The sequence below is a fragment of the Callorhinchus milii genome, unplaced genomic scaffold, assembly GCF_018977255.1.
Source record: "Callorhinchus milii isolate IMCB2004 unplaced genomic scaffold, IMCB_Cmil_1.0 Scaffold31, whole genome shotgun sequence".
In the NCBI taxonomy this organism is placed as follows: domain Eukaryota; kingdom Metazoa; phylum Chordata; class Chondrichthyes; order Chimaeriformes; family Callorhinchidae; genus Callorhinchus; species Callorhinchus milii.
In genome coordinates this window covers 1,029,853-1,041,999 of record NW_024704772.1, presented here as the reverse complement: position 1 = coordinate 1,041,999, position 12,147 = coordinate 1,029,853, and the positions used below count along the sequence as shown (strand labels likewise).

The following is a 12,147-nucleotide window of genomic DNA, read 5'->3' as shown; positions in this document are numbered from 1 at the left end:
CTGGGGGAAAAGGCCGTCTCTGCAAATGCTCTTGTAGCTGCAATAGCTAACATCATACATCAGTCTCCCCGGCATACTGTTTACAAGCCCCGACACATTTATGCTTTAAATCCCAAAGCAACAGCTGTTATTAATTTCCTCTCTCAGCTCCAGCATCCAAGCATATCCAAGCAACTGTTGCCATGAGCAACCTCCGAGGTGCCTTTGGCATCCAAGGCAGGTTCTGACAGAGAGAAAACCTTTGAATATTTGAGCACTAAATGCCAGCCATCTCAATTTGTGAACTGCGAGCCTGCCGTTACTCCTTCTTTGCCCACAAAATAGAGTCAATTCACTTTACAACGTATCCCATGAAGCGCTCTGAGACGTCTTGACGACGCGATAAGACGCTGGGTCAAATGCAAGGATTATTATTATTATTACTACTGCACCAACCCACCAATAAATGACTGATAGAATTGTCTCAACAACACTTGCATTTACACAGCGCCCCCTCGCACAGGTAGGTCCCAGAGCGATTGACAGTGGTGGAGCACAACGCAGAACCGGGGGAGGTGACCGGAGGCACGGTCGAAGAGAAAGGTCTTCAGGCATGATCTGAAGATGGGAAAGGAAGGGGAAAGGCTATACAAAGTTATAGAAAGTCAATTGAAGCATCGCAGACAGAGAGGTAGATAATTGTTACGTAATGATATCAAAGGATGTGGAGAAAAGCACAATTGAATGATGCTATGGACTTGCACAGGGACAGGATATTTTTCTTAACAAGTCTGAAATAGCCGCCTCCTCGCCACGAGGGGCCACTGTTGTTCTGTTCAAGGAGTCTATACTGTAGGAATTTACGAAGCCTGTTGATGGCATTTCTCGTTGTAATTAGTTTTCTCCTCCAAAAGCTTCCTGCTGTCACCTCCCCCTCCTCTCCTGCAGCTACAGGCTCCTCGCTGGGTAACAGCTCCAGACAGCTGGCAGCCTCCTGCACTGTGTCAGTGGCTTCCCAGGGAGAGTAAACGAGTGGAGATATGAGGTATCATAAGCAATGCTGTCCTCATGCAACAGTCACACACACCCATGCACCTCCCAGCAGTTGGGGTGAAGCGGAATGATCGCTGGTTAGTGATCTGTCAGCACTGTGAATCAATCCTTACCCTAGGAATGGAGATAGGAAATAATATCTCAGAATATATTTCTTCCACAAAATACACAGTCACTACACTTTACAGTATATCCTATGAAGCATTCTGAAAAGTTTCAAAGACATGATAAGGCGCTATATCAAATGCAAGATTATTATTATTTCTAAGGGAATGGGGTTTATTATTACACACACACATTCTATCATACAAAATTCCGTTTTTAAAAGAAATAAAACGTGTTGAGAAACATGAAAGAAAACAGCTCCCTTCTCGCCCGTTTAAGAACATAACAACAATAATAAACAACATTTTAGATCAAGTGAAGCGAGTTTCTCTGATGAAAAATACAAAGTTTATTAGTAAACGGTTGAAGGCTCGTGATGGTCCGTTTCCCTCTCCCGCTGCTGTCCGCAGGGGAGATGAAAACTGAAGTGAGATGGATTAGAAAGCCAACCTGATGAGTGCCACACCATGAGCCAATCCATCGCCCCATTCAGGTCTGCATAGCCAAGGGCTGAACCTCTATGTATTCAGTGAGGTTGCGAGTGACACATTTACTTCCAAACCTCCCATTGTGTCCTTCCTCCTCTTTACCATGCATATCCCATACGCACACCCAAATACACCCACCCTCCACACCACCCCCCCCCACATACTCCCCCAAACACACTAACGACACATTCCTCAAAACACACATACGTGCACACACACACAGCCTCTCCACAATATGGATCCTCTGCTGTCTGCCACTTTTAACCCCAAAGCGACGAGTTCAACGTCATTGATCCACCGCAAAGATGAAGCTTTGAGGCACCGGACACATGCGACACAGCCACAACCCCCACCCCACCCCCGACAGAGATTTATATGTGGAATGACCTTCGCGGGGGTTGAGGGGGTTATGTTAAAAACAACAGAAACATGGAGCGGGTTAAACTAAACCAGACTCTGTTATTGAAGAACTCACAACGCTGAAAACGAACACAAAATTATTAGGAGTAAAAAAAAACGTTTAAACTCATAGCGTCTCAAAAAGGGGGGCAGGCGATGGGGCTTCACGTGCACTTCCAGACGCAAATGGCCACGTTGCCTCCGAAGAACATGTAGAGCATGTTTTTGGTCTCGTGGGTCACCTCGAACCCGAAGCCCTCGCCCACCACCACGTGCCACGAGGAGCCGAACTTCTTGTCCATCGTTTCCTTGATCATTTTGGCTGCTGTCTGCGGGGAGAGAGGAAACCCAGCGATAGGTCAGCCAACGGCGCAATCAAATGAGAAGACAACAACAACAACTGTTGACATTTACACGGCGCCTTTCACTTCAGAAGAACGTCCCAAGGCGCTGGACAGTCGGGGATCCGCTGGTGGTTGCGATCAGCATGGGTGGAGGGCAGGGAGGGTAAGGGTAGGAGTGTGACCAAAGGCGCGGCCGAACAAAAGGGTCTTGAGACGGGTCTTGAAGGAGGCGAGGGAGGAGGGCGAGGCGGAGGGACTGTGTGATGGGAGTTTCAAAGACACCTGAACGCTGAGGGCAACAGGTTTGCAGCCTGGTCTGGAAGTACTCCTGGACGCTTATAAGTTGTTGTTGTTGATCTCAGCTGGGATGGTGGTGGTGCGGGACACAGCTGGTCTTAGTGCCCACGAGTTAATGTTACCGAGTGGAATTTCACCAGAGTTTCTACTCATGATATCTTTCCTCCCATTGGATCCTCAGGCGCGCTGGGCTGCTAACAGACAGGAAGAAAGCTTCTCCTTAATCCCTCCCCATCGAGCTAGCTACAAGCACAACCTCACTCGTAGCGCCTCCACCCCCCCACCCACACCTCATCACACACGGAGAGCACGTGGGCTCACCTCATTGTTGGTAGAAAATTTCTCACAAGCGGTGACGCACAATTCCATCGTTTCCACTTTCATTTCCTCCGTCATATCAGAGTGCTGATGAACAAAGCAGAGGCTGGACAACTCCGTCTTGTAAAGGCTTAATACCCTTTTCGCCCACAAAATATGCAGTCAATTCACTTTACAGTGTATTCTGTGAAGCGCTTTGAGACGTCTGGAAGACGTGATAAGGCGCTGTATCAAATACAAGGATTATTATAGTGGAGCCAGTGAGGTGTGAAACACAGCCACCCCACAATCCCCTCCAATTTGGGAAACCATCTAAACCATATGAGACAGTCCTCGCACTCAACGACCTTTTGTAACCCCTGGGGGTTGAAGGTTCACAGGCTCAGAAACTCACCCTGCAGATGGGAAAGGTTTGTAGTCGCCTGGCATCGGTCTCCTCCTTCTTTGTCTCGTTCGGGTCGGCCATCACACAGGAACTCTAGCCCTGGGAGGGAGGGAGGGAGTGAGGGAGGTACAGAGAGAAAGAGAGAAACAGAAACATTTGAAGAAGTAACGTAGCCCTTGCATTGGGTACAGCGGGTAGAACGTCAAAAAGTTTCAAAGCGCTGCACGCGGAAGTGACCGTGAGTCAAGTGTAGTGACTGTGCACATGCATGCGCAACTCGCGATCACACACCGTGCACACAGTCGCCTCACTGGGCAGCGAAATCCCGGGAAGCATTCTGAGGGAGTCACGGCGATGTGATAAGGCACCGGGTTAAATGCAAGAATTATTATATAACTATATAAACATATAAATATATATATATATATACATACACTGTATGTAGTGGAGTACTATGGCACAGTGGTGAGCGCACTCGCCTCGCAAGCAAGAGGATCCGGGGTTCAATTCCCGGGCAGGTTGAGGTGAAACCTTACGCGAGTTTCCTTACTCCACACACACACGCGCACACAATACACACAACACACACATGTGTACACAATACACACAACACACGCACACAATACACACACACACGTGCATACAACACACACACACAATGCACACACAACACACACACACGTGCATACAACACACACACACACAACACACACACACAACACACACACACAACACACACACACAATGCACACACACAACACACACAACACACACACACGCACACACAATACACACAACACACACACACACGTGCACACAACACACACACACACACAACACACACATATATATATATATCTGCATATAAACTGACTGTGGAGTGTATATTGTTACCTTAAGCTGCTGCTCTGATGGGCCGCGACGGGCGGAGGCGGTACATGGGCCCCGGGAGGGTGGAGCTGTGTGTGTGTGTGTGTGGGGGGGGAGTGCAGCCCTGTGAGAGTGACCGGTTGGGGAGGGGGGAGGCTCCGGGCCTGGGCCTGGGGTGTGTGAGTGTCTGTCAGGCCGGGGAGGGGAGGGGAGGGGAGTCGGTCGGTCACTCTGTCTGTCTGTCAGCCATTCAGGCGGGACGAGAAGCCGCCGCTCTTGTTGTCAGCGTCTCCATGGGGGTCCTCGCCACCAGCTCCCGCCTCCCCGCGCAGCCAATTGGTCGATCGCCACCGCCCTGCCCGTCCCGGATTGGTCCGTCGCTACGTCAATCGACGAGGTAGGCGTATCCCCAGCCTCAGCCCCGCCCTGCTGGGCCGATCGCAGCAGCCGATTGGCCCGTGTGCCCTGTCAGTCGCTGCGGCCCGCGGGCCGGGCTGCCCGCCCCCGCGCCTGCGGGACTTCCCCTTTTAAAAAAAACGTTAGCCGGAGAGAGACGGGGCGGGGCGGTGGCGCGGGGTGAGGGGTACGGCCTCCCCTGGTTGGGAATTGCGGCGTTCGAGGGGCCTTGTTTTGAGGTGAGGAGGAGGGGAGGGGAAGTCTTTGTTTGCGGCTGGTTGCTAAGGAGCTGTCCCTAGCAACGGGGCACAGACGGAAGTGACGTCACGGCCGTGCTCAGAGCCACATCCGCCCCCTTAAATGATCATCATCTTCATCGTCATCTCCATCATCATCTTCTTCATCGTCGTCGTGATGACATCCCCCACCGTCAGCCGTGGGGGTTGGAGCGACCGCGTCGACATGGGGGGGGGGGGGGGGGGGCGATGGCGACCCTTCACCCCTCCGCCGAGCCCCGTCTCCGCGCCCTCTCGGGGCCGGGGAGTCCTCCCCCCTTCGGCTCCGGTCGACCCCCTTCAAGAAGCCAAAGCCCTCGCTGTCGGGGGCCCGAGCTGGACAGGCAGCGGGAAAGCTTGGCCGGACGGGGCTCTCGATGGCCGAGCCGCGCGCGGGTTTGGGCGGTCAGACTCCAGCAGTTGCCCCAACGCGCCCACTGGGCTCCCCTCACCTAACCCCCCAGACCACCGTCTCCCCCCCCTCCCACCCACCCACCGTCCCAATCCTTGGCGCTCGCCAACCTGCGCTTAATACTCTCCGGAATTAGGTGACCGAGGGAGGGAGGGAGGGAGGGAGAGCGCATTCCATTCCGACAGTCAGTCTCGGGGATTGCCGTGTGTAGGTGGGACCCATGGAAGTTCTCAGTTTGGTTTGGAGACTCTTAAGCAACGGGTGATGGGTTTCCGTGTACGTCAGGACACCCGGCCGACCAACAAGAAAAATGTGATTTGTTGTTGTTGTTCATTTGACTTGACCTTTTTTTTTCAAAAAAAAGGAGGATTTGGAGATGATGGTAGAGGAATTAATCCAATCAAGAGAAATAGAAGAAAAAAAAGGAAGCGGTTTGGTTTGTAATCTAACATAGCCGAGATTGGATTACTCTATTAAATTCACTCTCCACTTACTCTGTTCACGAGGTGTCCAGGGAAAATCTCGCTCAGCTACTGCAAGAACAACAACAACAACTTGGATTTATATAGCGCCCTCCACGCCGGGCGGAAGAAAGGGGAGCGATTGACGGTGGGATAAATTGTTCGGCCGAAATGAGACAAAAAAGATCAATTTTGATGCTTTCATTTAATTAAAGCCCCTCCCCGTCTCATTTCCCTCCCAGCCTCCTGCCCCCTTTTCACCGCACCCACCCCCATAAGTTGCAAAATAGTGTCACACACTGGGCTTGCTGGACCCATTAAATTACATGGGATGCTGCTGTGTGCGTTTGGCTGCACAAAATATTCTTTCGACCACAAAAGTTACAGACAATTCACTTTATAGTATATTCTGTGAAGCGCTTTGAGGCGTCTAGAAGACATGATAAGGCGCAATATCAAATGCAAGGATTATTATTATTAAGAGACAGGTTTAAGAGAGCACTCCCACACGTACAGCTGTTTAATATGATAGCAGGATAGCAGAACAGGTGCATTGCACGTTAAGAATGAAAGGCCCTCTCCAAACTTCCCCTGGGAAATTCCTACCTCAAATGTATGAAAATTCCGCGGAACAAGGAGAGGGTTAAAAACGTCAGAGATTTTTTATTCTTTATTGCCTAAAAAATGTTTTCCCCTCTTTCCAGACCTGTTTGTTTTAACTGCGTGTTGCAAATGTTTAATGTGGGGTAGAGCTAAATGTAATCTGCGCAGGCGGATTAGAAAGGTAGGCAGACTGTATTGCCATTTGTTTATACCACCGTTCCCTTCGCCCAGGAGTCATTTATGAATAAAATATAAAAATTTGTTCTGAGCTTGGAAATGAAGCCTGACTGAAAGCAGTTTAACCCTATAAACACGGGTTAGCCCACACGGCAGAGAGCACAGCTTTCTGCTCTCTCCACGCTGTCGGGAGAGGGTTTAACCACAGGGATGGAGGGCTTGAGCCCCATTGCCCTGGACAGTACACATAGCACATTATAGCTGGTGCATTATAACTGCTTTGATGGCATCGAATAACTGTGATAATAGCTACAACACAACAACAACAAATTACATTTATGCAGCGCCTTTCACATTGGGAGGACGTCCCAAGGCGCTGGACAGCCAGGCAGTTGGACTTGAGCTGGGGGTTGGGTTCAGGAGGGGTGAAGGGCAGGGAGCTTATGGGTAGGAGGGCAACCAAAGCAGGGACGAAGAGGAGGGTCTTAAGTCGGGCCTTGAAGGAGGCAAACGAGGGGGCGAGGCAGAGGGACTGTGGGATGGTGTTCCAAAGGATGGAGGCAGAGAAGCTGAAGGCCCAACTGCTGATGGTGGGGCAGGGAATACTGTAGTTAGTTTGCACATTGTATGCATGTGGCATATGTACAATTACACAAGATATATACAGCTGCCAGACAGCAATAATAACCTGCGCTCCAGCAAGTAGAAAATATAACACGGATTGTTAATGTGTTGGGTTGGATCATTCATTGTGGGCTAATTAGTACATGCAATTAATTTCAGCCTTATAAATAACCCTTATAAAATAAAATAAAAGTATAAAATTAAATGGCCTCTTTGAAACTGTATCGCGTTTTTTATGAGCTCACCGTGACTGCTAACGGTCTTGAGAAGAGCTGAGTAAGGTTTTGGAAATGCTGTAGTTGTCAGTTTGGTACTTTGAGAGGATGCACGAATGGAATTCTCAGTTTGCTTTGAATACCCTTAAGCACAGTGATGGGTTTCTGCATATTTCAGGCAGAATGCAGCAAAATAAGCCACAGAGATTGACGGATTTGTTCTCAAAGCAGCTATTGCATGTTTGTTTCCTCTTCATCTACTTAGGTTTCAGCTTGGCTCAGTCGAAAGGCACAAGTATAACAATAATAATCCTTGGATTTGATATAGCGCCTTATCACGTCTTTAATAATAATCCTTGGGTTTGATGTCTCAAAGGGCTTCACAGAATATACAGTACGGTTGAATTAACTGTATGTTCAGTGGGTGAAACATAGCAGCCAATTGCACACAGATGTGTCCCACAAACAGACGTGGATTGAGTGACCACATTATTATATTATTATAAGGTAGCGACCAGTGGATCTCAATGAGAATTTAGGAAGAACGACTTCATGCAGAGAATGGGGAACTCGCTGCCCGAAGCGGTAGTTGAAGCAGACAAAGATTATTATGATTATTATTAATAATGTAGATGCTTTTAAGAGGAAGCTATATATCACACATGACAGAGCGAGACGGGAAGAGAAGGGGAGGGAGGGAGTAAGGAGTGGGAGGGGAGGGAGACTTATGTTGAGCATAAACACCGGCACGTACTGGTGGAGGCGAGTGGACTGTTTCCACGCTATATAGACTGTGTGAATCTACGTAAACACAACAGTTCTATTGCCCTCCCGATGCGCTGTAAAATTCTAGCATCGCACGAATCAGTCTGTGATGAACAACAACAAGCAGGGTGCGTGAATGACGACAGTCTTGCCTAATGTGATGTGAGAGGTGCGAAAATCTCAATCGGCGGCTGAATGAATAATTCAGTGCTGGAGATGGAGTGCGTGTGCGTGAGAGAGGAATTTGTTGCACCGCAACACCCGATTCCAATCATTTTGCCTACAATTGGCCGATCCATCAAGTAAGAGCCAGTTTCGACACTGTTAATTAACACTGGATTAATAATAATAATAAATAATAATCCGTGGATTTGATCTAACGCCTTATCACGTCGTTAGGACGTCTCAAATTGGAGTGACTGTAACTATTGGGGGCGAAATGCGGCAGCCAGTTGCGCACAGCACAGCAACATCCCACAAACAGGGACAGAGTGAGCGACCGCTCTTTTATTTTGGGGGAATTGTTGGCCAGGACACCGGGGGAGAGAGGGGGAGAAACCCCCTTCCCTTTTTGAATAGCACCGTGGGAGGTCTTCAACATGTCCCTGAACAGGCAGATGGGGATTGAGTGAGGTTTAACGTCTCACCCGAAGGACGTTTTAAACTTTTGAGGAGTTTTGCTTTGATGCCTTTATTTTAATACTCTCACAACGCGATCCACTGCATTGCCAGCTATCAAACGCATGATTTTTTTTTGTCTTGTTTTTGGATCGAATCTGACAGCGAGTCGTATTTGCGGGGTTTGAAGTGGGCCTCAAGCAAATCTGAATGGCGTTTGCAAACTCTTAGCATGGTTCTGTACTGAGCCAGCCTGTCACCGACTCCAATAACAATCGAAAGAACTGCATTATCTCCTTGTAAGGTTGAACACAGCAACGCTCACCTGCTTTCTCTCTTTGTGGCATTAACACAGGGGACAGGAGTGCGAGACTGAGAGTACACACGGCATAAAAGTAAGAAATACTTGGTGTTTGAGGGAGTACCTTCAATGTCAAAACCTCTTAAAAGGTAATATATATATATATATTCTGTATGTAAAGGAACGTACGAATAGGAGTAAGCCATTCAGCCCTTGAGCCATGCGCGTTGCCGGTTTCGCCCACAAAATACACAGTCACTACACTTCACAGTATATTCTGCGAAGCCCTTTGAGACGTTTCCAAGCCATAATAAGGTGCTATACCAAATGCAAGGGTTATTATGTATTATTATTGCCTGGGTGTCTGTGCCCAAACTGCCCCTATACTCTAAGGTTATACTCCCTGGACAGAGTTAAAAGATACCTCATTCAACCACGATACAGAGGCTAATCTCTCTCTCTCCCTCTCTCTGCAACAAGCCACGATTGATTTTGGCAAGTCCGCAGTGGATGAGTTGGTTGTACAGACGCACATCAGACATCAAGGAAGCTGCGTGTGAACGGGTCTGAGTTAGACATGAAAGGGAATATTATGCAGATGATTCGTCAGTCGGCTGACGTGTGTTTGAAAGGCTTTAGGGATGCATCGCAGGATGTGCGAGTGGGAAGTGTTCTGTGTGTAGGGCTGGGTTGTTGGGGATATTGTGTGAGAGAGCAAAGAGTGGGGATGGGGTGATCAGTCAGGACACAGTATGACTGAGTGACCAAATTATTATTATTATTTTTTATTAGCACTGGGAAAGCGATCTACCAATCGACTGACACCCAGGTTCCTACTCACTGCGAGGTAACCAGAGGTGCGTGGAGTAAGGAAACTTGGTCAACGTTTCACCCTGCCCGGGAATCAAACCCACGCTCCAACCACTGAGCTACAGGACTCCACTATACAAGATATTTTTATTCTTGGCTGGTTACAGAAAAGCACCGTTTCCAGCTCAGTGCACAGCCTAGCCATCTGTTCCTGGCATCTGTTGTTCCCCCATCATTCAGCCCCTGGTTATTGTACATGAGCGGTGACGAGAAATGACTTTCTCTTATGCTTCCCCTCCCTCTGAGAGGCAGCGGCGGTGGCGGGGGGAACGGGTGAGAGGAGGATGGGTGGGTGGGGGAAGAGAAGCTCCCACTAAAGTCTCTCTCAAGTACACTGTAGTCGATGAAATGTTATTGACCTGAAGCGTTGATTCATTTTTCAACATATAGTCAATTCACTTTACAGTATATTTGTGAAGCGCTTTGAGATGTCAAATGCAAGGATTATTATTTTTATTTTCCTCTCTCCAGAGACGCTGCCTGACCTGCTGCGTGTTCCCAGCGACTTCTGTTTTTATTTCAGATTTCCAGCGTCTGCAGTAATTTGCCTTTTGTTCAAGAATTACCTGCCTTTACATCCTTCAAACCAACACTGCACTGGATAACACTGTGCCCAATTGCCCTGTTCTCTCTGTCAGTGTGTTCACCACCCAGTTCCTCAGTTATCCGAGATGCATCCTGATTTCCCACTGTGGCAAGCTGCTAACTCCCACGAGCCCAGAGAATGAATGACACGTAGGTGACAAGACAGTTAACAACACCTCAATAGCACTTAAACACAGGCCGGAAGCTAAGTCAGAGAGCTCCTTGTATGTGTGAGAGCCAGAGAGAGGAAACTAAACATTCACTTATAAAAATTCACTCACGTTTTGACGTCTGATTAAAGTTCCTGCGGCTTCAGGAGGCGCCTTAGATTTGAGTAAATACGGCTTTAATCGCTTTTGTGAGGGATTCAGACAAATATTTCAAAAACAGAAATATAAAAAGGGGGATGTGTGAGGAGGGGAGGGGAAGAGAGTGGGGTTCAATGCAGAACTGTTCAAGAAAGCCATCACAGACACTCACAAATAATAATAATCCTTGCATCTGACGCAGCTTCTTTCCCATCAGAAGGATGTCACAGGATTTTACCATCATGTGTGTGTTTTGTAGGCAAACGCAACAGCCAAATACAACTCAAAATGACATTTACACAGCGCCTTTCACCTCGGGAGAACGTCCCAAGGCGCTGGACAGTCGGGGATTTGGATTAAATACGGTTAAATCGAGGTTTGTATTCAGAAAAATTAGCAAATAAATTGAACAATTGCCACCAACTTGTACCTCAGTCTTGTTTTAATCGTTCACCAAGTAACCAGAACCATATCAAAAAGACCACACATGATGACCAGGTGCCTCTACCTCGAAACACACGGGGACAGAGAGCACCTTGGTCTCGAAGGAGGCGATGAACAAAGACTGACGACATGCTGTGCGCTGGCTGTACGTGCTCAGACAGCCCAAGAAGAACATTACGTTACGTCCGGTGCGAAATAATGTTATCATTGTCACGAGGAACACTGGACACAACAGAACAGAACAGCACAGCACGTGCTGCAAACAAGACAGATATTGAAGCCTCACCTCACTCCAGGAGAGAAAGTCTACCGCCAACAAGACAATTCACAGTTTTGCAGTCTGCAACACTAGATCCCTGTCTTCAAACATCTTAACCACAAAGGAGGGGAGGTTAGAATAGCGTCAGATGACAACAAAGATATGGGCAATGGTGCCTTGCTCCCACGGCCCATAGTCAATGAGGTCTTCTAAGCACTCCGAGATGCTATCGCTTGTGATGGGCGCCATGTAAATTGGTGTTGGCCATTTGATCCTGGAGTACTTCCTTGCAAACTTATATCTAAGGTTAAAAATAAAAGTTCCCCCTCCTTTCCTCCCCTCAAAGACATGGCACAACCAACACGTGTGGTACAAGCTAGAGACTGATACACAGAATTTGTCCGAACATCTAGTTAGGTAATGTGACGGTAACAACACAATGGGGGAAGGTGAGGTCGACTGGTATGTGTGGATGTAGGGATCGATGGATCTCTGCAAAATACAGTTCATTGGGCCAAACAGTGAGTGCTTTGTGACCAGGTGAATCGTTCTGTTAATGACCTTCTGGTGTCTACAGGGGCACAAGCGATCGGTGT

The 12,147-nt window shown here is 48.3% G+C and overlaps 1 protein-coding gene across 1 annotated transcript; it reads right to left on the bottom strand.

Moving 5' to 3' along the window:
* Nucleotides 1-1,333: 1,333 nt before the first annotated feature.
* Nucleotides 1,334-4,371, bottom strand: LOC103189413 (dynein axonemal light chain 4). Its single transcript, XM_007909793.2, has 4 exons — nucleotides 4,263-4,371; nucleotides 3,378-3,467; nucleotides 2,987-3,070; nucleotides 1,334-2,353 (listed from the first exon to the last, which is right to left on the bottom strand). Exons 2-4 carry the CDS (start codon nucleotides 3,447-3,449, stop codon nucleotides 2,189-2,191), a joined length of 321 nt encoding a protein of 106 aa, XP_007907984.1. The 5' UTR covers nucleotides 3,450-3,467; nucleotides 4,263-4,371; the 3' UTR covers nucleotides 1,334-2,188.
* Between the last annotated feature and the right edge of the window lie 7,776 nt (nucleotides 4,372-12,147).

Coding starts and splice junctions, on each gene's coding strand:
- LOC103189413 (XM_007909793.2), bottom strand. CDS start 3,449: ATGGCCGACCCGAACGAGACAAAGAAGGAGGAGACCGATGCCAGGCGA. Junction 3,071..3,377: donor AAACCTTTCCCATCTGCAGG/GTGAGTTTCTGA, acceptor TTTGTTCATCAG/CACTCTGATATGACGGAGGA. Junction 2,354..2,986: donor AATTTTCTACCAACAATGAG/GTGAGCCCACGT, acceptor CTCTCCCCGCAG/ACAGCAGCCAAAATGATCAA.